General features: G+C 43.9%; 2 protein-coding genes across 2 annotated transcripts; one reads left to right on the top strand and one right to left on the bottom strand.

The window, feature by feature from the left end:
• Positions 1-14,167: 14,167 nt before the first annotated feature.
• Positions 14,168-17,807, bottom strand: LOC136713787 (chymotrypsin-like elastase family member 2A). Its single transcript, XM_066691004.1, has 8 exons — positions 17,730-17,807; positions 17,150-17,238; positions 16,671-16,768; positions 16,235-16,357; positions 15,989-16,125; positions 15,596-15,741; positions 14,860-15,012; positions 14,168-14,437 (listed from the first exon to the last, which is right to left on the bottom strand). The coding sequence occupies exons 1-8, from the start codon at positions 17,767-17,769 to the stop codon at positions 14,420-14,422; spliced, it is 804 nt and encodes a 267-aa protein (XP_066547101.1). The 5' UTR covers positions 17,770-17,807; the 3' UTR covers positions 14,168-14,419.
• A 4,593-nt stretch (positions 17,808-22,400) lies between these two features.
• Positions 22,401-26,164, top strand: LOC136713786 (chymotrypsin-like elastase family member 2A). The gene is made up of 8 exons (XM_066691003.1): positions 22,401-22,495; positions 23,206-23,294; positions 23,755-23,852; positions 24,016-24,138; positions 24,499-24,635; positions 25,033-25,178; positions 25,372-25,521; positions 26,047-26,164. The coding sequence occupies exons 1-8, from the start codon at positions 22,435-22,437 to the stop codon at positions 26,062-26,064; spliced, it is 822 nt and encodes a 273-aa protein (XP_066547100.1). The 5' UTR covers positions 22,401-22,434; the 3' UTR covers positions 26,065-26,164.

Raw genomic sequence — 26,164 nt, 5'->3', positions numbered from 1 at the left:
TTTATTACGAGCAGCTGTAAGGAGGAGGTTCATGAGGCAGTACCACAAACCAATCATAGAAAAGTATGAAATCAGGCATGGTTATGCCTGTCCAGTGATGAGTGAAAGTTTGCTTTTCTGCTTGGCACAATTGAGATAGTGTAGTGTTTTATATTAGGGGGCTCATTTAGCCCAACATTTGTACTGCATAAATAAACCTTTATTCATACCGGTATGGGAGAGTGTCTCTGGGAAATTCCAGCTGAAAGTCCCAAGTTCAGAATTTACACAACATTATATAGCAAATTGTAGTGTGAAAATTTACTTTTATTATTTCCTTTATATTCTGAATATATTATTAATTGTTTCATGCTGTTATATTATACATTGTTTCAGTTTATCTATGAAGCAATCATTAGTTTGTATTTATTCTGTCCGAGAGGTTACTTCAATCAAGCATTGTCTTTTCATGATTTCATTCAACCACTGTCTTCTGGATATTCAATCAGCTGAAACAGTCAAACAGTATAGATATTGTGTGTTTTAGTGCACAGGTATTTGTTTAAGGACTCACAACAATGTCTTTGATAAACATCTGTTGCCTACAAATGCTGACCATCACCAATCAACTCATCAAACACTTCAACAACAGTAACAAACTTAGGTCTGTGTTAATTATTATGCATGTGGTAAACATAATGAGATGTAATCACTTCTGACAGAGAAGACTGTAACCCATTGTCTCTGAAGATACAAAAAGGCTTCTCCAACTCACATCCTGAGTTCTTTTCTTCACTTCATGTGAGAGGAGAGCTCTGGGTTAACCTGTATTTATGTTTTCTGTAATAAACTTGTTACTTCTTCATCGGTGTATCCTGGGACTTACTAAAACCACTACAAAATATAATGCAATTATACCATAGAAAATATACATATAGCCTGAGGTAAAATAATGCATCTGAACATCTATAGCTTAGTTCCAAAACAGGAAACCCGTGAACCTACAGCTCAAGGTTGAGATATAGGAACATTCTGCTGAGCCTAGAAAATACTTGCTGAAACCATGTACACACAGATTCCAAACTTATTAACCCTACAAGAGATCGGTGGCCGACAACACCATGCTACTCAGGGATGTCGTGGCCTCCTCGAACGAGAGAGGGCTTCCCCTGGCCCTAATCAGTATGGACCAGGAGAAAGCCTTCGATAGAGTGGGCCACGAATACCTGCAGCTCGTCATGGAGAGGTAGACCTCGCTCTTGGCCTGAGGAATTGGGTGAAGATCATTTACAGCGGCCTAAGCAGCAGGGTCCTCGTGAACCGCCACCTGACCGACCCATTTCCGGTCAGATCTGGGGTTCGACAAGGTTGTCCCCTGTTGGCCCTGCTGTATGTCCTCTGTTTGGAGCCATTCATGCAGGCGATCTGTCGGGACGTCCGGGTGACAGGTTTCCATCTCCCGGGTTCCGGCGGAGAGCAACTGAAAGCCCTGGCCTATATGGACGACGTGGCCGTGGTCTGCACAGACGCGCCGTCTGTGGCCAGGGTTGAGGAACTGCTGGACGGCTTCTGCAGTGCGATGGGGGCCGCTGTCAATAAGGCCAAGAGCGAGGTCTACCTCTCCAGGGCATGGCCTGTCGACCGAGGCCCGCTGACCGTGTTCCCTGTGAAGCCGTTCATCAAGGTTCTGGGGATCACTATCGATGGGACCAACACGGGCACCCGGAGCTGGGAGGAAGCCTTACCCAAGGTCCAAAGGAAGATCCACGACCTTGACGATGGCTGGTAAGGTGCTGGTCGTAAAGGCCATCCTCTTCCCGATACTTCTCTACGTAGGTATGATCTTCCCCCCAGACAAGGTCATCGCAAAACTAGTGACCAGAATTATATTTCGGTGTGTCTGGGGGAGCAAAATGGAGAGGCTGAAAAGAATGCAGATGGTGAAGGGTACCCTGGATGGAGGCAGGGGGGTCCCGGACTTTATGCGGCTTATAAAGGCACAGGGGCTGGCCTATGTGGTCAAGAACATCCAGGCTGCTGGCAAGAAAGTGAGTTTTCTGAACCGCTTTTACTTCGCCAGCAGCCTGAGACCATTCGGCCTCTGCGCCATGGATAACACCAGGCCGCACTCGTGGGATCCCCCGCCGTTCTACAGGGCGCTCCGAGCCTTTGCGCTCGAAGTAGGCCTCCATAAAGTCGTGCTGGCCTCCTGAGATTATAAGACCATCTGTAGCCAGATGAGATCTACCCAGGAGACCAGCCGAATAGAAGATTTCCCTCCCGAAACCTGCCGGTTTATCTGGGCTAACGCTACGCACGTTTGCCTCACAAACACGCAGAAAGATGTCTCCTGGATGGCTGTGAGTGTTCATGCACAGAATTAAAAAAAAAAAAGAAAACATTCAAATATAAAACTCCCAAAAGAAGCCAATTTAGGGCAAGACCAACATGTGGAGCAAAGAGGCCGGGCCCTGTTTACACCTATCACAAGCATGGCCGTATGCACCATTGAGGACACCGAGATCCGGACCTCAGTATTTTTTTTTCGAGGTGTATATTAAAAGTCATACAATAATTGCCTAATAATAACTCTTTGGTGCCGCAAAGATCGTACAACGCAAAGATATCCGACCTTCTCAAGTGACTGCTTGCTTGAGTTGACCAATGAAATGGGCCGGGGGGCGGCTTTGCGTTTCACTGTGCTGACTCGCTGCCATTCATGTCCAATGAGAGCCGCATCCCGGCGACAGTGAGAGTTGAGCATGTGCAAACTTTATGCTAATTAGCAGTGAGCGCGCAGTGACAGAGTTCGGCGACAACCAATGGGAGGCAGATGTGCTTTGCATATTGAAGTGCCTTCTGTTTTCTACTGGCTAGTTTAAAATAAGACCCGCCCCTGGCAAGCGGGCAGTGTGACAGTGAGGCTCAGCGCCTGCGCGCCTGCGCGGCCGGTGTGCTGCAGGGTACAGTCCTCTGTATGACTATCGACTGTCAGCACCGGGCAGGCAGCACCTTCATCCGCCCAAGCGTTGTGAGGTAACTAGAGAAGTTTACTAGTCGTCTGTGGTAGTTCATTGCCATGATTCATCCCACCCAGTCACACATCAGCTGACGAATAGCTCCAGTGCGCAGTCGCGCTTCGTTAAACAGCAGCCGTCCATCATGAGTAAATGAGCTACCAGCTAACATTAACTCCATCCACCCAGTGACGGACTGATATTATGAATTGCTTTTCTTTCATTTCGGTTTGTGTAGGGTTGAAATGCATGTTAAAATTATGAGGTACTACTATATATTTTTATTTTCATTGCAAGATTATCCTAGCAGAGGCCGGTAACATTTGCAAATAAATATCAATTTACCCTGTTTTTACTTTCTTTACTGACATAGACGAAAATGAAAAGACTATCAATTAAAGCTCAGCTTTGGGAAGGGAAGCAACAGAGAACAACGAGACGAGACTGAGAGAAAAAGAAAAAGAGAAGATGATGGAGATGAGAGAGGAAGAGCAGGTACTACCCACTGTACCCAAAATATGATTAGCATGATGTTACTGTGCTGTTTAACACAAGCAAAAACTGACCTGATCTCATTCAAACAATATAGGCTAATTACCACAGAGAAATGTGTTCTTTGGTAATTACAGTGAAGCCTATAGGTTCAAATTATTGGGTAAATTATTTTTACTGCACTTTGGCCGGAGACACAAGTGAGGAGTCACAAAGAAAGGGACAGGCAGTGCTACTGCACAGACATGGTTTTAAAGCTATTATTATCCAACGTCTTAAAATGCACATATGTCAATCAGGGAAATCAATATTCTTCGCCTCCCAACCCCGCTAGCAAACTTAGTTTTTGGACCTCGGTATTTTTTAAACCCTGCATACAGCCATGATCACAAGTCGGGTCTAGATCAGGATAGATCTTTGACAACCTCTCCCCACTCCAGTGTAGACGATGTACAACTTTAAACTGTATAAGAGCATGTCTGGCACAGACTGAGGAAGAGTGTACTCGTAACAGAACAGACTCCCATTCCTCATCCGAAAACTGTGAACCAAGATCTCGTTCCCATAAGCTTTTTAATCTTGATAAGGAAGGAGTATTCAAGGAAGAAATTATTAAGTGCATTTTAGAAATGGATCCTTTTAGTTGAGGGTTTAGTTGTAACAAAGAATCCAAAGCTGACGAAGGAGGTTTAGAGGGAAATGTAGTAAACTGAGTGCGAACGAAGTTGCGGATTTGTAGATATCTAAAAAACTGTGTTTGTAGCAAATTAAATTTTTCAGAAAGCTGTTGGAACGATGCAAAAGTATCATTGATATATAATTTATTAAGCAACACAATACCTCTATTATGTGTTGAAATACCTAAATACGAGAACTTATCTGTAACAATGTTAAAAGGAAAAAGTACAAAAGAGTGATGCAGTGCAGGTTGATTAATAGGAAATAGTTCACTCTTATGCAAATTTAGTTTATAGCCTGAAATACTACCAACATTTTCTAAAATAGAGAGAGCCTGAGGCAGGGACGAGTCAGGGTCAGACACAAATAAAAGCAAGTCGTCCGCATAGAGAGACACTTATGTTCCTGACCCCCCCGGGTCACACCCTGAATGACCTTGCACCCTCGCAAGGCAATAGCAAGACATTATTTGTATGCACTGAGGCAACAGGGGAAGAGTATAGAACTTTAACCCAAGAAATAAAATTAGGGCTAAAACCAAATTTGTTCAGGGTTTCAAATAAGTAGTCCCACTCAACTCGGTCAAATGCCTTTTCAGCATCCAGAGAAACTAACACCTCAGGCAGAGTAGAAGTGGAGGTGGTGTACAAAATATTAAAAAGGCGACGAAGATTAAAAAAGGAGTGCCTGTTTTTTATGAAGCCAGTTTGGTCAGAGGAAATTATGGAAGGAAGCACAGTTTCAAGACAGCGAGCCAATATTTTTGAAAGAAGTTTAAAATCTGAATTGAGAAGGGAAATCGGACGATATGAGCTGCAATCTAAAGGGTTCTTATTCTTTTTCAACAGTAAAGTAATAGAGGCTTGAGTTATAGTAGTAGGCAATGATAGTGAAGAAAAAGACTCTGAAAACATTGAACTCAATAAAGGACAGAGTGAGTGAGCAAACTTTTTGTAAAAGTCTATTGGAAACCCATCCGGGCCAGGAGATTTACCAGTTTGCATAGAGTTAATTATTATTATTATTTTTATTTCTTGGCAGACGCCCTTATCCAGGGCGACTTACAACATAAGTGCACACAAAGTGCAAAAATACAGAGAAGTACAAAGCATCAATCATTACAAATTCAATTTAGCTAAAACATAGCAATTCAAAATAATACATTGCCTGTAAAATCTCATCCCTTGTAAAAGGTTCCTCCAATTTGGCCTTAGCATCAGAGTTAACAGCTGGAATAGCTAGATTAGCAAAAAAAGATGTAATCAAACAGGGGTCAGCGGGAGACTCAGATTTGTAGAGAGAAGAATACAATTCCTGGAATGCATTGTTAATTAGTAGTTGATCAGTCAGTAATGTGCCTAATTTAGATTTGATTTGAGGGATTAAATGGGATGCTTCAGACTGGCGAATCTGATGAGCAAGAATCATGCTAGCTTTGTCACCATTCTCATACACTGCATGGCGTGCCTTAGATAGCAACTGTTCTGCCTGTCTGGTTGAAAGAAGATTAAATTCAGTTTGAAGCACAAGTCGTTGTTTATACAAATCAGGAGAAGGAGAGTTAGCAAAAAGCCTATCAGTCTCCAGAATTAGCTTAGAAAGCTCAGATAACCTCTCTAAACGGTGTTTGTTAGCTTGGGCAGTGTATGAGATGAGCTGACATCATATAAAAGCCTTCATTGTTTCCCACAAGGTGGAGGAAGAAACATCAGGACTAGTATTAGTCTCTAAAAAAAAATTGTTCAAGTTTTACAGTTTCAACCAACATAAGGGAAAAGGCGCAGGGAAGCCAGATAGACATTGCGAAGGAGAAGGCATCTGGTTTCTTTGGTGCAGCAGCACCGTGCACAGCAGCCAGGGTCAAGAGGAAGGGGATCCACATTGTGACCTGTATTCAAAGACAACTTTACATAGAATTAGGTGCGCACTTTACTCTGGATGTATGGATCCACTGTGGAAATGAATCGGTTAATACAGCAGTTCTGGTTACTGAAATCACTGTGCAGGGTGCACTATAAGCAGCGTCTCCAAGTTTCCTAGGATTCAAAGTTTTGATTAGTACAATATCACCAGACATATAAGGGTGTGTTGGTAACCCATCACTCCTAGGGAGAGTGTAGTTAATGTTCTGGTGGATCTGGGCCAATTTGTCTGCCAACAAAAGCGCGTATTCAGCTCGAAGCACAGATAAATCAGGGGAGAGTGTATGTGGTCTCCCCTAATTCCAAATCCATGGGGTGGGAAAGGAAATCCTGAGTACAGCCTTGGCAGCCTCATCAGCCCTCTTGTTTCCCCTGGCTTCTTCCGTGTCTAACAGGCTATGCCCCTTCGTTCTAACCATAGCGAGCATTTTTGGCTTGTCACATGCTGAAATCAAGTTTTCCACTAAACTCGAATGTGAAATCGCACAAGAACAAACTTGATTTGTATGAGGGGTGGGCCAGCTGCGGCGATGTCGCAGAGCTGGTGTTGCCTGAGTGGACAGGAGATCAGAGGAGAGACAGTCCGCACTGCACAGAAGCGCCGCGTTGGGTGTGAGTCGCTTCAATATTATTTATATGTGGGCCGACACTGATACTGGACTGATGGACAGCCTGAAGACAATCTTTAGAAAGGCAGACATTAATACAATAAACACGGTACCAGTGGCAGCTCCTGGGGTCTCTCCCTCTCCGTCTGTGTTAAGGTACAACTTGACTGCCAGTCAAAACCCTTCAGGTACATGTGGATCGCTTCCCAAGTTTATCACAGCAACAGTAGGAACCCTTCAGTGCATTACAAGCCCGGGAAGTAAAGTCACCGACACAATGCCAGATCGTTTGTCTTCAGTTTATTTTTGCAACAACACACACTTTTATACATGTCAGAAGTCTGATTGCCAGGTACATACAGATATTACAAACATATTACAGATCTAGTTGCTAGACAGACATGAAATGTGTTCGATCTCATAAGTCATAACATTCATAACACACTCAAGAGTTTCAATTGACACAGCTGCACGGTTTGCCTAGTAGTAGATGACGTGGGACTCGATCTTATTTCTGGTTTGTCTGAAGAGCAGCATGTATATTGTTTATATTATTAGCTCTGAGCTGTTCCTCAAAATATAATCTAAATATAGGGAGTTTTGCGGATTGACATTTCCAAGATAGAGTGAAGAAGGCCATGAGTTCAATTGTCTAGACCTTCACAGAAATAGTTATGCTCGAGTATGTTATTTATGATATTATTTCTGCAACAATGACAAATTTCAGCCCCCCTTGCCACGGCAACATTTCCTCCAGTGAGATATTTTAACAATGTTAACTCTGCAACTTCTGTTAAAGGCTAATCCTACAATAAGAGTACAATACAATGAGTTACATGGTTACAGTAGGTTAAATAATCAGTATGCCCACCAAACTCAATTATCCCCAACAGTTAGTATATGAATATGTTATATAAAAATCCTTACAGTTGCCCTCTTTAATGTAATATGGAGCATAGCGACAGTTACATTAATACTTGGTTCCAGCATGATCCTTAGCTTTCATAGCTGGGCCCGGTGGGCACCAAGCCTTTTTGAATTTTTGAATACACATACAGATGCATGGACCAAAACACACCAACAATACGATAATGATTATAAGGTAAAGCCATGGATACATAAGGTGCTAACCACCCAAACATCGTCCACCACCATCCCCAACTTTCCTCTCCCACTTCATCTTTTCGAAGCTGCTTGGCAACGTCTCTCATATCTTGTAAAGCTTTGGTAATATTTCCTTCATCCGCATCATTCGGTGGGATAAAGGTACAGCAGTGTTTTCCAATGAGAGTGCAGACACCCCCTTCCTTGGCTAGTAACACGTCAAGCGCTAATCGATTCTGGGTGGTCATGAGCCGTGTTGCCGTAAGCTCAACCCTGACGGCTTCTAGTGCCATGATTGTTTCATTGGTAAACTGTGCAAGTCTATAATGTACAGTGAGGGAAAAAAGTATTTGATCCCCTGCTGATTTTGTACGTTTGCCCACTGACAAAGAAATGATCAGTCTATAATTTTAATGGTAGGTGTATTTTAACAGTGAGAGACAGAATAACAACAACAAAAATCCAGAAAAACGCATTTCAAAAAAGTTATACATTGATTTGCATGTTAATGAGGGAAATAAGTATTTGATCCCCTATCAATCAGCAAGATTTCTGGCTCCCAGGTGTCTTTTATACAGGTAACGAGCTGAGATTAGGAGCACTCTCTTAAAGGGACTCTCCTAATCTCAGCTCGTTACCTGTATAAAAGACACCTGTCCACAGAAGCAATCAATCAATCAGATTCCAAACTCTCCACCATGGCCAAGACCAAAGAGCTGTCCAAGGATGTCAGGGACAAGATTGTAGACCTACACAAGGCTGGAATGGGCTACAAGACCATCGCCAAGCAGCTTGGTGAGAAGGTGACAACAGTTGGTGTGATTATTCGCAAATGGAAGAAACGCAAAATAACTGTCAGTCTCCCTCGGTCTGGGGCTCCATGCAAGATCTCACCTCGTGGAGTTTCAATGATCATGAGAACGGTGAGGAATCAGCCCAGAACTACACGGGAGGATCTTGTTAATGATCTCAAGGCAGCTGGGACCATAGTCACCAAGAAAACAATTGGTAACACACTACGCCGTGAAGGACTGAAATCCTGCAGCGCCCGCAAGGTCCCCCTGCTCAAGAAAGCACATGTACAGGCCCGTCTGAAGTTTGCCAGTGAACATCTGAATGATTCAGAGGAGAACTGGGTGAAAGTGTTGTGGTCAGATGAGACCAAAATCGAGCTCTTTGGCATCAACTCAACTCGCCATGTTTGGAGGAGGAGGAATGACCCCAAGAACGCCATCCCCACCGTCAAACATGGAGGTGGAAACATTATGCTTTGGGGGTGTTTTTCTGCTAAGGGGACAGGACAACTGCACCGCATCAAAGGGACGATGGACGGGGCCATGTACCGTCAAATCTTGGGTGAGAACCTCCTTCCCTCAGCCAGGGCATTGAAAATGGGTCATGGATGGGTATTCCAGCATGACAATGACCCAAAACACACAGCCAAGGCAACAAAGGAGTGGCTCAAGAAGAAGCACATGAAGGTCCTGGAGTGACCTAGCCAGTCTCCAGACCTCAATCCCATAGAAAATCTGTGGAGGGAGCTGAAGGTTCGAGTTGCCAAACGTCAGCATCAAAACCTTAATGACTTGGAGAGGATCTGCAAAGAGGAGTGGGACAAAATCCCTCCTGAGATGTGTGCAAACCTGGTGGCCAACTACAAGAAACGTCTGACCTCTGTGATTGCCAACAAGGGTTTTGCCACCAAGTACTAAGTCGAAGGGGTCAAATACTTATTTCCCTCATTAACATGCAAATCAATTTATAACTTTTTTGAAATGCGTTTTTCTGGATTTTGTTGTTGTTATTCTGTCTCTCACTGTTAAAATACACTTACCATTAAAATTATAGACTGATCATTTCTTTGTCAGTGGGCAAACGTACAAAATCAGCAGGGGATCAAATACTTTTTTCCCTCACTGTACATGTCAGAAGTCTGATTGCCAGGTACATACAGATATTACAAACATATTACAGATCTAGTTGCTAGACAGACATGAAATGTGTTCGATCTCATAAGTCATAACATTCATAACACACTCAAGAGTTTCAATTGACACAGCTGCACGGTTTGCCTAGTAGTAGATGACGTGGGACTCGATCTTATTTCTGGTTTGTCTGAAGAGCAGCATGTATATTGTTTATATTATTAGCTCTGAGCTGTTCCTCAAAATATAATCTAAATATAGGGAGTTTTGCGGATTGACATTTCCAAGATAGAGTGAAGAAGGCCATGAGTTCAATTGTCTAGACCTTCACAGAAATAGTTATGCTCGAGTATGTTATTTATGATATTATTTCTGCAACAATGACAAATTTCAGCCCCCCTTGCCACGGCAACATTTCCTCCAGTGAGATATTTTAACAATGTTAACTCTGCAACTTCTGTTAAAGGCTAATCCTACAATAAGAGTACAATACAATGAGTTACATGGTTACAGTAGGTTAAATAATCAGTATGCCCACCAAACTCAATTATCCCCAACAGTTAGTATATGAATATGTTATATAAAAATCCTTACATACACAGTTTACACACAGTTTACACACTGTCCCGTACACATACAACTGTGGGAAATTGGCAAAAGCCATTCATTCAATATTAAATAAACATTAAGTAAATATTTCTTTTCAGTCTCGTATTTCTTCCCTCCCATTTCATTTTCCTCAAATCACAGTCGTGTATCTTATAGCTGGAGTTGCTCTTTCACAGACCTAGTGTCCTGATGTTACTGTGCTAAATATTTGCCAGTGATTACATTAAAAGTTATACATTTACATTCATAAATATTTCGTATACTGGTAAGTTAGCCTTGATTAGTCTTTGTTCACGTCTTTGTCTTTTTAAGTTGTCAAAAGCAAAATATTCGATGTCTCCGTTTTGGATAGCATACACAACTACACACCATAATAATACAAACCATATATTTCACTACAATAACACACAAACATTAAGAGACCACGTAACATTGATTTCTGAACTTGGAGTGGTGTCTTAATTTTTTTTCCAGAGCTGTATATATATATACACTCACCTAAAGGATTATTAGGAACACCTGTTAAATTTTACATTAATGCAATTATCTAACCAACCAATCACATGGCAGTTGCTTCAATGCATTTAGGGGTGTGGTCCTGGTCAAGACAATCTCCTGAACTCCAAACTGAATGTCTGAATGGGAAAGAAAGGTGATTTAAGCAATTTTGAGCGTGGCATGGTTGTTGGTGCCAGACGGGCCGGTCTGAGTATTTCACAATCTGCTCAGTTACTGGGATTTTCACGCACAACCATTTCTAGGGTTTACAAAGAATGGTGTGAAAAGGGAAAAACATCCAGTATGCGGCAGTCCTGGGGGAGAAAATGCCTTGTTGATGCTAGAGGTCAGAGGAGAATGGGCCGACTGATTCAAGCTGATAGAAGAGCAACTTTGACTGAAATAACCACTCGTTACAACCGAGGTATGCAGCAAAGCATTTGTGAAGCCACAACACGTACAACCTTGAGACGGATGGGCTACAACAGCAGAAGACCCCACCGGGTACCACTCATCTCCACTACAAATAGGAAAAAGAGGCTACAATTTGCACAAGCTCACCAAAATTGGACAGTTGAAGACTGGAAAAATGTTGCCTGGTCTGATGAGTCTCGATTTCTGTTGAGACATTCAGATGGTAGAGTCAGAATTTGGCGTAAACAGAATGAGAACATGGATCCATCATGCCTTGTTACCACTGTGCAGGCTGGTGGTGGTGGTGTAATGGTGTGGGGGATGTTTTCTTGGCACACTTTAGGGCCCTTAGTGCCAATTGGGCATCGTTTAAATGCCATGGCCTACCTGAGCATTGTTTCTGACCATGTCCATCCCTTTATGACCACCATGTACCCATCCTCTGATGGCTACTTCCAGCAGGATAATGCACCATGTCACAAAGGTCCAATCATTTCAAATTGGTTTCTTGAACATGACAATGAGTTCACTGTACTAAACTGGCCCCCACAGTCACCAGATCTCAACCCAATAGAGCATCTTTGGGATGTGGTGGAACGGGAGCTTCGTGCCCTGGATGTGCATCCCACAAATCTCCATCAACTGCAAGATGCTATCCTATCAATATGGGCCAACATTTCTAAAGAATGCTTTCAGCACCTTGTTGAATCAATGCCACGTAGAATTAAGGCAGTTCTGAAGGCGAAAGGGGGTCAAACACAGTATTAGTATGGTGTTCCTAATAATCCTTTAGGTGAGTGTATATATCAGGGCTGTCAGTCGATTAAAATACTTGATCGGTTAATCAATGGGCATTAGTTGATTAATAGGGCATTTATTAAAATAAGTGTAACAGACTAAGTGGTTGTGCCACACAATCATTTAATAAATACTAGGCATTGATAGTACAGTATAACATTAATGGTTAAAAAGAATAGTAATGTATATTTAAAAAAACACCAAATCATTATAATGAGCAAACTAAATTATAATTGCTACAGCAAACGGGTGTTTTGCTCACAAATGATACGGTAAACTACTCACACTGCCCTTGTAAGAAAAGCAATGCATGCAATTAAACAAATCCTTTCCTTGTCTTCAATATTTCTTTACGAGTGGAGTTTGAATTCAGAGTTTATTTTCCCGCAGTTTGTGTGCAGATACTGCAGCTGATGGGTTTCTTGCGTGATTCGCCTTAATAATCGACTAGAAACACTGAGCTGGTCAGTTTGACACATTTAATTTGAATTACTGTGTTCCTCAATACACTGCGGACACTCGTTCGTGACTTTTCCTAAATATATGTATTAAATATGGCTACGGCGTTTTAGCTGCATAAACACAAATCAAGTTGAAGTCGCCATCTCTACCTCAGCTACAGTCTACAGTGTTTCATGTGCTTGAAAACACACGCATTGTGTAGCATTACAAGTGTCCTTACAACTGTAGTCACACTGAGTGATTAGGCCGCAAATAAACACTTGTTTCGTCGTTTTGACTGTGCACCCGTTTTGATGTAATTTATAACAATCATTTTTGTTTTATGTTCATATTTCCATTTAAATACAGTACTCAATTTGCGCTGGTTTTATTCGATCATTATTATACTTTAGTTTGTTCTTTTGTAGGTAGTTTGAAATGTCGGCGCTTCTAGTATTAACCATACAATCGCCAGTCATTATAATGGACATTATCTGTTTAAATCTGCTCGAGAAATGATCTTTTAAGAAATATACTGTGACGACTTCCAGATTTATGCATTTATACCCCTGATTCAATGTAACAAAAATAGTTTTAGCAAAGAAAAGTGTGCAATGTTTTTTGTGTTTCGTTTTGTATAAATACATGCACACATGAAACAATATAAGCCTATCAGTGTTAGATATCGCAAAAATATTAAACTACAAGTTTTGAACAAATATGTTGGACAAATTAATTTTTGCAAAGTAAACTGAAACTAGTGTTGCTTTCATACATTTCTGCAACAAATACTGAGTGTGCACTTGCATAGACTTCAGTGAAGCCGCCTTCTTTTGCCGCAGTGCACAGCCTGGCTGAAGCTGCTATAACTGAATATGCTGTAAAACGGTGATTACTCTGCGTCTGCTGTCCTGCTTTTCTCTGCACCACGTGGTGTCGCTCCCAAGCGCCTCTATACAGCTGCGACTACGCCACCACTTCATCTCATTTCACACATTGGGATTTCAAGAAATCGGATTTCATGGAAATTGCAGAGTGTATCGTGGCCTTAAGTTGTAACAAGCTTCAGCAGATAAACTGCAGTTCATTGTGCAATGCCCTTCAGAAACCCGGGCGGCATCTCAGGCTGGCAGGAGGGTGCAAGTGCACTGCTGTGGGGTGCAAGTGTCAGGCTCGCCCTGTGTCCCTGTCATTATAATCTAACCCACACGGTGGCAGTGCTGGACACAAGCAGGATGTGGGATGTGAGAGCAGGGCCCTGCGCCCGGGGCCTCTGCTGCGGGGTTACTGGGTCAGAGTGCAATGAGCTCACATGGGAAAGGTCCCATGAAAATCCCTGCCGGAGAAACTGTGGATGTGACGTCCCCCAGATGAGAGCTAATCAATGTTTATTTTTTAGGTTATTTTAAAGCAGTTATATTCAATGTAGTTTAGTGAAGGGTAATACACAAAGTGTATGTTGGTGTGTGTATATATATATGTGTGTGTGTAATCATGCTAGTGATTTTAGCGTGATTACACATGTATATAATTAAGTGCTTTAGTCTAAACAGCAGTTTATAATCTTCTCTACCCGCTAGCAGTCTAGTGATGTATAGAGTCACCAAACACATTTAACACAGAAGAAGATCCAGCAGCCAATAGCAGGGCGGGAATGAGAGAAGGTGCATTTTCACCTTGGATTTGAATCTGAATCATTTTATTGTTTAGGCATATCCACAGAATGTATTTAATGTAACCATCAGGGGAATAATATATCAACAATCTGCAGGATTAGCCTGGTTAATGGGGCTCTTGCACACTGCGCATGCTTGTGCAGTGCGGTTTCACCTCACACACTGGAAGAAGGAATGCCTTTACAAAGCACAACTCTTATTTCATTTCATTTTATTTCTTATGCAGCAGTTTCACACAACCAGGTACCATACTCTTCTTTAGTTGTTAACCATTGCCTGGAAAAAGAGAAAAGGAGAAAATTAAAAATAAAGATGTAACTAATCAATTTTAGAGCAGCATGCACAACACTGTCAACACACAATATAAAGACAAGGGCTATTGAAGGGAATTTGCAATACTTAGCCTGATATGAGTCCACATTGCCCCTTTCCCCTAGACTCAAAAAGTGCCCTTGATCCTGAGTAGCCTGCCCCCCAGACCGCACTTTGCAGGGGGTCCCTTTTTTGGGTTTGAGCCCCTGCCCCCCTAAATGGCTTTGTGAGCAAGATGGGAGCTGTATGTGAGTGAAGGGTGTGAGGGCTGTGCAGCTGGCAGGGTTGTGTGTGTGTGTGTGTGTGTGTGTTGTGTGTGCGTGTGCGTGTGCAGGGCTGTGTGTGTGTTGAGGGGGTTGTGTAGGGGACAGACTGGCAGTACTCACGTTATTGATCCAGCCTATGTAGGCGCTGACGCGGGTGAAGACTGAGGGCTTCTTGTAATAGTTGCAGCCCAGACTGGAGCCGAAGCTCACCACACCATGGACCTCCCAGGACCCGTCTCTAGCCTGGTAGTTCAGAGGGCCACCAGAGTCTCCCTGGACACAGGAAGGCCAGTCAAGTCTCAATTTCCATTCCCTTCCCTCCTGGTCCTGTCCCTGGTGTGTACGTTTCATCACCACCTACACTATCGGCTCCTGCTTCTCTTCTCTGGCTTCCTGTGTATTTTCACACATCGCTTCCCAACACACAACCTATGCACTATATACAGGAGCGGTGCTGTGGCCCACAATGGCCCCCACACTGTTGTACTGGGCCCCATAACATAATGCATTTTTGCACCCCAGTCGTTAAATTCTCAGCAAAAAAAGTTTAAAAAGTTATTCGGTCTCCGAGTGAAGTCACAGCATTATTATCTGCAAAACCTACAATAATATGCGGTTCATAAAGTTTGTAATGTTGAAGCGCTGATTTGTTTTGTTGAAGAATCTTTACTTATGGGCCCCACCGGCACATAATGGCAGGCCATGCTGCCCTGCTCTAAAAAGCGACAACGAAGCGCACTCAACTCCCATTAACAGGTCTGTGCATCGCCCGACTGCAGGAGAGCTCCAGTAACACCGGCAGCCCCCGGAGGTTCACTGCATTTAACTGTAGACCACCGGCGGTGCCGAGACTCACATTGCAGCTGGACAACTGTCCGTCTCCTCCGGCGCACACCATGCTCTGGGTCACCAGGCTGCCCCACCAGTCGCTCCGAGAGCAGGTGGCATAGTCCACCACGGGGAGGAGGGCCTGCTGCAGGTTGTCAGCCAGGGGACCGTTCGCTGAGGACACAAACCCAACACTTTACTCCTGTCCCATGAGACGCACAATAATCACAGCAAAAACAACAACAACAGTAAGACAAAGACATCAACAACACTTGCCAACGGTAAGACACAGCACAGACGTCAGGTAACTGATGTTCAGAGAGAGGAGAGCAGTGTTGACGGTTGACAATGGGATGACCTGACACAGGACTGTCCCTCCAGAGGTCAGGGAGAGGCTCAAGTTGGGGCTCAGGATACTCACTCCACAGGCGGCCCCAGCCGGTGACGTAGCAAGGCGCATTGTTGGGCAGGATTGTCCCGGAGGCGGGAAGACAAGCAGGCATGATGGAGTTGCTGACGGTCACGGCGCTCTGGAGCTTCACCAGGGCGATGTCGTTACTGCGGGACAGAAAGCCTGGAGTCAGAGCTCAAAACACAAGACTCCTTTAACTCGGGTTGCGATCCCACCATAGTTGGGGCTGCACTGCACCCCCAGACCCAGTCGCACCGGATTCTGGCAGAGTCCCACTGTTCATGCACGATGATCTTTCCAGCAGAGATGGCGAGAGATCCAGCCTCATTCTGCTTCAGGTTGTGCTTGCCCAAAACCACTCTGTAAGTGTTGCGACTGCTAAAGGACCACGAGAGAGAGAGAGAGAGAAGACCATGAAGACCACAATTCATCGCTCATATGGTCACATACTGGATAGTTCAACACCTTCGGTGGTTGGATTACAAAGTTCAGGTACACAGTTCAGTAAGACTGGTTTGATCAATGCAATTCATGATCATTTTAAAAGCCAACTGAGGCAGACCCACTATAAGTTTCCCCTGGTCAGAGTAGGAACCAGCTGGCTCCTAAAAGCTTGTAAAAACCACAGATGGCCCAGTGTACTATACTGTACTGTTGTTTGTGTGTGTTGCGAGTCTCTCTTCTCTCTTACCTGATGCAGTGAGCAGCAGTGAGGACCCAGTTGCGAGCGATCAGGGTGCCACCACAAGTGTGATACCAGTTGCCACCGCTCGAATACTGGAGAGAGATCTGATTTCCAGAAAAGAAAAGAAAATATTAATTCTCCTGACTATTGAAGCCGTCTCTATCGTCCTTCATAGAGAAATAAGTAGACTACAACTGCGGCTGGGAGGAACACCAGCAGACATGAGGCTGCACTGGGAACTGGGCTGGGAACCATCGATATAAATCTCTGAAGCTTGAGTATTAAAAAGAAATATTAATGGGTCCACCTAGCACAGTTGGTTAAGTTTAATAACCCCCCCGGCACTCTGAATATCCAGAGCCCGATCATTCAGATAATATTCACAATAGTATATATATTCGGTATATTGAATACTCACGAGTACTAGCGTAATATAAGTGGCCGTGTAGACGCAGTGAGTGTGACTTTCACTCCTGTTGTGTTACCTGCCAGGGCCAGCTGTGGGGTCTGGCGTCCACTCCGCCCACGACTCTGGTCACCACCGGCGGGAAGGTGGGCAGCCCACAGCCGTACGCTACGATACACAACACGCAACTCAGACAAAACAAGGTCTGCAAGAATGAGGTCAGATTAATGTAATGTCACGGCCTGAAGGATCCCTAAACCAGGTCTGGGGTTCCACACAAGTAGAGTCCTGAGGCAAAAAATACAACATAATAGTGTGTCTTCGATTCCATCCTGGGAACTGAATTGACAGCCCAGGTTCTCAATTCAGCTAATCATTTAATTATTCTAGTTTGACGTGCATTACACTGTAAACACACACAGCGGTTCCCCAATACAGAGAGAACCATAAAGAAGTGGGCGTCCATTAGGAGGATGGGGAAACGGACATAATCTGAAATGCAGGACATGGCTGGAGAGGACTATACTGCTCTCTCCCCCTTTTCCACGCATGTTTCATCCATCATTGGATAGGAATGTTGCAAAATAATAATACATTTACACCATTTACAAAGAAGATATCCCCAGAAAACATCAAATACATTGTATTTTCTAACTTACCGCCAGCAACAAGAAACGCAAGGACCACAAACTTAAGCATGACTGGTCTTCAATGTTGCCAAGTGGAAGATGCTCTTTTATAGAGTAAGCGAGTCGACTGAATAATAATCTGGGAAATATGATGTAATCTGCTTCTGCCATTTAAAGCAAAATATGATCTAGTTTATTTATTTAACCTTGTAGATAAATGGCACTTCAAAAATAACCTTACTGAGCACTGCGTCTGGCATAAACATTAACTTTTCAGTGGCTACTCTGATACAACATATGATCGGTGCCTCAACTTTCACATTGCTACAGTCACACAATATATATTTCACTGAATGGATCATAGATTGTCAGCATCAATTAATCCGATTCAACGTGTCCAAAAAGCACTTGTTTTTAACTATATAACTGTGTTTATTTTCATTGTATTTATTTCAATGAACAGAACATGCTGTATTTGTTTATAAAGCTCAACACACCCCTGTAATGGTCATCTTATCTTGCTGCTACACCCTGTATTTCCCATCATGCACCAATAACAATTCAAGAATGCCTTCTTTTACATGGTTATTGCTTTTTTTAATGAGGTAAATACAGTGGCTGTAAAAAGTATTCACCCCCCTTGGACTTTTCCACGTCATTGAAATCAGAATGGATTTAATCAGGAGTTTTTCCCCGCTGATCAACACAGAACATTTTCATAATGTCAGTGAAAAAATTGAAAAAGTGAAAAATAGAATCTGTAAATTGTTCTAAATTAATTACAAATACAAAACAGAAAATAATTGAATGCATAAGTCATCACCCCTTTGCTATGACACACCTGATTGAGCTGTAGTGAAACCAACTGTCTTTAGAAGTCATGTAATTAGTTGAATGGAGTCCACCGCTGCTCAATTGGGAGGTCCCACAGTTGGTTAGTACAATTCCTAACAAAAACTACATCATGAAGAGGAAGGAACATTCAAATCAAATCTGGAATAAGGTTCTTCAAAAGCACCAGTCAGGGGTTGGATATAAGAACATTTCCAAGGCATTGACTATCCCCCATAGCACAGTAAAGTCCATTATTAAGACATGGAGAGAATATGGCACAATTGTAAATCTGCCTAGATCAGGCCGTCCTCAAGATCTGAGTATCCGGGCGAGAAGGGCACTAGTCAGGGAGGCCACCAAGAGGCCAATGGCAACTCTAAAGAGTTACAGTCTTCCACGGCTGAGCCAGGAGACGCTGTGCAGACTGCAGCAATAGCCTTGGTGCTTCACAATAGTGGCCTTTATGGGAGAGAAAAAAACTCACATCAAATCTCAGCTTGCCAGAAGGCATGTGAGAGACTCTGAGACCAAGTGGAGGAAGATTCTATTTTTTGATGAGACCAAAATTGGTCTCAACGCTATGCGCTGCATTTGGCACCAGCCTAACACTGCACATCATCCTGAGAACACCATCCCTACCGTGAAGCATGGTGGCGGCAGCATCATGCTATGGAGATGCTTCTTGTCAGGGCCAAGATACCTTGTAAAGATAGAGGCCAAAATGGATGCAGCAAAGTACAGAGAAATCCTGGAAGAAAACCTGCTGAAGTCTGCAAGAGACCTGGAACTTGGGAGAAGATTCATCTTCCAGCAGGGCAATGACCCCAAACATACAGCCAAAGCCACACTGGAGTGGCTTAAAAACAAAACGGTCAATGTCCTAGAGTGGCCCAGTCAAATCCCATTGAGAATATGTGGAAAAAGTTGACAATTGTTGTTTACAAAAGGTTACCATTCAACTTGATGGAGCTTGAGCAATTTTGGAAAGAAGAATGGACAAAAAATGCTGTGTCCAGATGAGCAAAGCTGTTAGAGACTTATACACATAGATTCATGGCTATAATTGCTGCCAAAGATGCCTCTACCAAATATTGACTGAAGGGGTGATTACTTATGCATTCAATTATTTTCTGTTTTGTAATTCATTTAGAACAATTTGCAGATTATATTTTTCACTTTGACATTATAGACATTTTTTGTGTTGATCAGGGGCAAAAAACACAATGAAATGTGGAAAAGTTCAAGGGGGGTGAATACTTTTGAGAGCCACTGTATGTGATCCACTGATATCAACAGCATAATTAGTTTCAATTAAAAGGCAAGTTGAACCAATCAAATATGAGAATGAGAATATCCTCCTTTACGAATCCCTACATAAATCTGTGATTGGTTCCTTGGTTTTTAAATAAAATAGTTTTTACATTACAATTAAAACCATTCACAATTTTAATACTTATGATTAAAATGTTTTTAAATTCAATTCTAAAATCACTTACAACTTTTAAAATCCTAAAGTGTTTAAACCAAAATACAAAATAAGAAAATCATTAAAATCATTAGATCAATCAAAACAATTACATTTGTGATAAATGGCAAACTGCGAAACCAACAAAATATAACAAAAACAGTCAAATGCATTGATAATTAATGGATAATGCATCAGAAAAAATAAAATAATAATAATAATAATAATAATAATAATAATCTGATCATTTATAAGAACAATAACGATCAATGCATTTGACAAATAAAAAAAACAAAACCATCAAAACATTCAAAAATAAATAAACCAGTGCTATTTAAAAACAATTAATCTCATTAAAAACAATTAAAATTGTTTTAAAAAAACAATCATTTATCAATAAAGGAATAAAAGCCTGTGGAGGAATGGACAGAACAAGAGCCAGACCCTGCAAGCAGAGGGGCAGTCCGTAAAAATATGATCTCTGTCTCACTTCCCAGGCAGCCCTTGTAGGGGCAGGTGTCAAACAGGGCCAGGCCCCTTCTGTACATGAACACTCGAGTGGGGAGACACCGACTCACAGCCATCCAGGAGACATCTTTCTGTGTAGCGTTAGCCCAGATATTCCAGCAGGTTTTGGGAGGAAAATCTTCTATTCTGCTGGTCTCCTGGGTAGATCTCATCTGATTACAGATGGTCTTGTAGTCCCAGGAGACCAGCACGGCTTTGTGGAGGCCTACTTCGAGTGCGAAGGCTTGGAGCGCCCTGTAGAACAACGGGGGATCCCACGAGTGCGGCCTGGTGTTGTCCATGGATGCAGAGACCGAGTGGTCTCAGGCTGCTGGCAAAGTAAAAGCGGTTCATAAAATTCACTTTCTTGTCAGCAGCCTGGATGTTCTTAACCACGTATGCAGCCCCTGTGCCTTAAGGAGCCACAAAACGTCTGGGACCCCCCTACCTCCATCCAGGGCGCCCTTCACCATCTGCACTCGTTTCAACCTCTCCATTTTACTCCCCCAGACACACTGAAATATGATTCTTGTGATCATTTTATCGGTATGACTGTTGGTGGAAATATCATGCCTACATAGAGAAGAAAAGGGAAGAGGATGGCCTTTACAACTAGCACCTTCCCAGTCATCGTCAAGGTCCTTGTGCTCCAGCCTTTGTACCTTGGTTAAGGCTTCCTCCCAGCTCTGGGTGCCCGTGTTGGTCCCATTGATCGTGATCCCCAGAACCTTGATGGCTGGCTTCACAGGGAACACGGTCGGCGGGCCACGGCTGACAGGCCATGCCTGGGAGAGGTAGACCTCACTCTTGGCGCGTCCATGTAGGCCAGGGCTTTCAGTTGCTCTCTCACCTGCATGAACGGCTCCAAACAGAGGACGTACAGCAGGGCTGACAGGGGACAACCAGTATCTTGTAGTCGGTGCACAGGAGGCTGACCGGCCGCCAGTTTTTCAGATCCTTTGGTTTTGAAATAAAAAATGTTTACTTAGTTTTGCAGGGGTGTAGGCTTCGTTTCAGAATTGAGGAAACGGTCAATATTGGGGGGGACAATTTAACATTCTCTTAACATTGGAGGGGACGTGTCCCCCCCGTCCAACCATAAACCTACACCTGTAATTGCAGCAGTGTGGAGTAATGTTTGGGGCTCTGGACTCTGGAGTGGGAGGTTGTGGGTTCCGTCCCGGGGGGGCACTGCTGTTGTACCCTTGAGCGAGGCACTGTACCCAGAATGCTCCAGTAAAAACCCAGCTGTATGAATGGGTCACTGTATATTGTAACAATTTTAAATTGGTCTGGATAAGGGTGTCTGCTAATTATTATTATTATTATATTTATCACTGCTGCCTAATTGCAATTATAGCACAAAAGAGCACTGTAATTGCATGATCAAACTACCAGTGCTGCAGTAATTGTAATCATTATCATAATGGCCTCTGGTTTGAAGCTTCTTTTATTAATCCTAAGTAATTTCTTCTTCACAACATTTCAAGATTTACATGAAGGGCTGATGTGTTATCACTTTATAAACTTATTACAGAAACACTTCATGCCCTGGCGCTCTGTGGAACTTATCCTGCAGTTATTAAAGCTGGAGTGAAAATCTGATTAGGGCTAGGCCCATAAACATAACATTTTTCATAAGATGTCAAGTATGATATACGCAGGTGCGGATGCTACTTTTATTCTCCGTAACAGATTCTGCATAAGCACAGCTGTGGGAAGAAACAGGCTCTAGCCATATGGTGCAGGCACGTATCTATAGATAAGCTGGCGTTTACAGTACACTATATACATTTATTTTTAGGGGGTTTATCTTCAAGGCTGAATCGATTATTTTTTCCCATTGATTCACAGAATTTGCCCTTAGTAACATATGTTCCCAGCCTCGTCAGCACTCAGCCAGCCTGTATAAAAGATCAGCGTCCAGGTATGGAGATTCAAGACACAATCATGATGAAGTTTGTGGTCCTCGCATTTCTTGTTGCTGGAGGTAAGTTAGAAAACTGAAATTCACATCTATCTATCTATCTAACTATCCATCCTGCAGGAGTAGACTGATGGTAGACACACGCACACACTTTTTGTTTTATAAATCAAACCATTTCAGTTGCTTATATATCTCTGACCCAACCTTTGAACTCTCAGAAACTAAATCCTGGACTTTAGGTCTGTGTGAGTCTAATCCAAAACACTAATCCAAGGGCAATTGATGAATTGAAAAAGCAACAGAGCCAGGGGTCTCTACAGGAACTGTGCAAGCTGTCCGGAGGGATTTCATGATTTTACCCATCCTTTGACAGAGGAGGACATAGCAGACGCGTTGCACATTGAGGACTGTATTTCGCATATGTGATGGCACTGCTCGTTAATAAATAATGAGATATGTATCGACTGTTTTCAGTTTATGAGCAGCTGAAAGGGTGCAATGCTTCAAAAAACACCCAGTGTATTGATGTATAGATGCAGTTCGTTTTATTGTTTGCCTCTGTATCAAGGGTGGCCATCCTTGGTCCTGGACCGTGGCGCTGCAGTAGGTTTTACACTTCAGTTGAGAGTTTTTAATGCATTTAGTCATGGTGTGAATTCAGCACAAGCTGTTAATACTTCAACCCACACGAGCTCTGAGACAGCGGTCTCAGATACCGATATCTGATCGGACCCTCGGACTCAGTGTGTAGTGTGCTGTTCTGTGTGTTGTAGCATACGGCTGTGGGCTGCCCACCTTCCCACCCGTGGTGACCAGAGTCGTGGGCGGAGTGGACGCCAGACCCCACAGCTGGCCCTGGCAGGTAACACAACCGCACCGGACAAGCACTGCCGACACTGTCAGCTTTGGGTGGGGACACACGTGCGACGTCCCACCTCTGGGCTGAAGATATGTCAGCAGAGAGGATAGTGTGACACTAGACACCAGCAAAATAAGTCACGGGGATCCCACTTCTGTCCACCGTGGCCACAGAGAGGAACAATTTTGATTCCAGGTGTTAAGCGATACACGGACAGCAGCACAGGGATTGAAAGATACATCTGAAACACAAAGCATATCGAGCGCATGCAGATGCAGGGTGATTATTAAAGAAACACGAAGCGCTTTTCTAATTTCATACAGTTGTGATATTTCAAGTTCTGCTTCCACAATCCTTGCCTAGATGTTGTTTCAATGAGGCTTTTGAAGGACAGCAGAGGCAGCCAAAAGGCAGCCCAGGTAAGCCATAAGGAAAACAACAACGTTTCTTTTCTGGACCCTAGATCTCGCTCCAGGTCGTGAGGAATGGCGACTGGTTTCACACCTGTGGCGGGACCCTGATCGCTCCCAACTGGGTCCTGACCGCTGCTCACTGCATCAGGTAAGAGGTTGGAGAGAGTCAAACGTTCATCTCCCGAGTCAGAACTAGGCTGGGGTGAGCCACTGGGGAGGGGGTCACTGAAGGTGTTGGGGTCTCTACCCTATGAGAAATTAGAAGTGGTCTTCAGTGCTTTCACTCCATCCCTCTCTTGTGCACCCCGTAGCAGCCGCAACACTTACAGAGTGGCCTTGGGCAAGCACAACCTGAAGCAGGAAGAGGCCGGGTCAGTGACTGTCGACGCTGCCACCATCGTCGTCCATGAGAAGTGGAACAGCCTCTTCATCCGGTGTGTGTGGGCCTCCTTTTCATCTTGGGTTTGAGGCAGACAATCCCAGCATCCTGTTGGAAGAGGGGAGGGAAAGAGTTTCTTGATTATAAAGCGATTAGAGGGGTTGATGACGGTGGAGAGATGAGATAGTGTGTGAGGGATTACAGGTGCCATTTTTACTCAATGCACCCTTTTGTGAGTAAGATTTTCCTCGGCGCTGCTATTTAACTGCCACAGCAGTGTGTGTGTGGGTATTTCACACTGCCTCAAAACGCCAAATTGGACCTTCTCTCTCATGTAAGTGGTGCCGCAAAATTGAAATTGGAGGATAGGGTGACGTCTGAGCGGGGCGGTGACGGTGAGCTGTGTGTTCTGCAGGAATGACATCGCCCTGGTGAAGCTGCAGGAGGCTGTGGTCGCCAGCGATAACATCATGACCGCTTGTCTTCCCGTTGCCGGCTCCACGCTGCCCAACAACGAGCCCTGCTACGTCACTGGCTGGGGCCGCCTGTTCAGTGAGTGGCCCCCAGCGCCCTGGCCTGTCCTGTCCTGGCCTCCCTCTCGCCTTCTCTCCCCCACTGCAGCCAGGGACCTTCTCCAGTAACATGTCCTTCCAGCTTTTATAAAGATCTGTTACTTGATTTCAGGCCAAAAAAGTAGTAGTTTGTTTGTTTGTCCGTTGTGAGATTTGCTTACATTTTTTACCCATGAAGCCAAGAACTTTGGAAACTTAGAAGCTGTGTAAATGTTAAGCAGAACGACAGCAAAACACTTAAAACCAAAATTTCCAGAATGTGCACTGTGTCTCAGTGGCCCCCGTGCTGTGGCTCCAGCCCGTCCCTAGCAGGCCTCACGTGGTGTTGGTGTCGGAGGGCAGGGGTGAAACGCTGTCTGTGCTCGGTGTCTCCTCAGCGAACGGCCCAGCCGCCGAGATCCTGCAGCAGGCTCTCCTGCCCGTCGTTGACCATGTGACCTGCACTCTGCCCGACTGGTGGGGCGGCATGGTGAAGGACACTATGGTGTGTGCTGGAGGAGACGGAGTGGTGTCTGGCTGCAACGTGAGTTACACTCCCGGCTCTGTACGAGTCTCCCGAGACAGGCTAGCAGCGTGAAGAATAAAATTTAATTTCAGTAGGACAAGTCCACAGCCTAGCAGCCAAGCTTGGACAGTGTCTCCTTTTAAAGACATTTTTGGAAATCGCTCTAAATATTTAAACCTGGACTCTAAAGCGTCTTCTCTCTGCTGTGCAGGGAGACTCCGGCGGCCCTCTGAACTGCCAGCGTGACGGAGTGTGGAGCGTGGAGGGGGTGGTGAGCTTCGGCTCGGGCCTGGGCTGCAACTACCCCAAGAAGCCCACCGTGTTCACCCGTGTCAGCTCTTACATTGACTGGATCAACACCGTGAGTACAGCCGAGCACTTCCCTATCCCTCACTCTCCGGGCTCTTAAACAATTAACCAACTTACAGCTTCAGAGAACCTACCTCTCCACCACATGGCCAATACAACCCTTTTTTTCTTGATCCATTTCTTTCCACAGAAATACTTAGGCCTGGACCCAATCAAGGCCACCAGGGAATTGGAAATTATATACTTGTAGCCTTTAACAGTTTATTTTAGTTAAATACATTTCAGGTAGATGAATACAGGTAGATGAAAGTTGCTCCAGAACATCACCCATCACAAACAGGGAGTGAGGAATACAAACATGCCGATTACAACAAATAAGTAACGTCGCTTGTGATGTGTCTTCAGTGCGTTCTGGGGAATGTACTTCACTGCAACGCTTCAGTCCCCATTAGTGCAGTGTTTCTGTTTGTAAATGCCCGCTGCCGAGAGATGAAAGCCTGGCGTCTGTACCGTCTGCGCGTCTGCCGTGCGCTCATCTGCACACGATGGTCTTACCTTCTCTGATCTCTCTCCTCAGACGATGATGAACAACTGAAGCAGTGCGAGGAGCCCGGCTGGATGATGCCGACGGATACGTGTAAAAAACAAACAAAAAAGCTGTTGAAGAAATGAAAAAATAAAGGTCTTAAAACAGC

This window comes from Amia ocellicauda, chromosome 18 (genome assembly GCF_036373705.1).
Source record: "Amia ocellicauda isolate fAmiCal2 chromosome 18, fAmiCal2.hap1, whole genome shotgun sequence".
Classification (NCBI taxonomy): domain Eukaryota; kingdom Metazoa; phylum Chordata; class Actinopteri; order Amiiformes; family Amiidae; genus Amia; species Amia ocellicauda.
This window is presented reverse-complemented; position numbering and strand designations above follow the sequence as displayed.

Coding starts and splice junctions, on each gene's coding strand:
- LOC136713787 (XM_066691004.1), bottom strand. CDS start 17,769: ATGCTTAAGTTTGTGGTCCTTGCGTTTCTTGTTGCTGGCG. Junction 16,126..16,234: donor TGGGACTCTGCCAGAATCCG/GTGCGACTGGGT, acceptor TCTGTCCCGCAG/TAACGACATCGCCCTGGTGA. Junction 15,013..15,595: donor GACAGTTGTCCAGCTGCAAT/GTGAGTCTCGGC, acceptor TCCTGTGTCCAG/GGAGACTCTGGTGGCCCTCT.
- LOC136713786 (XM_066691003.1), top strand. CDS start 22,435: ATGGAGATTCAAGACACAATCATGATGAAGTTTGTGGTCCTCGCATTT. Junction 22,496..23,205: donor CGCATTTCTTGTTGCTGGAG/GTAAGTTAGAAA, acceptor TGTGTGTTGTAG/CATACGGCTGTGGGCTGCCC. Junction 23,295..23,754: donor CCCACAGCTGGCCCTGGCAG/GTAACACAACCG, acceptor TCTGGACCCTAG/ATCTCGCTCCAGGTCGTGAG.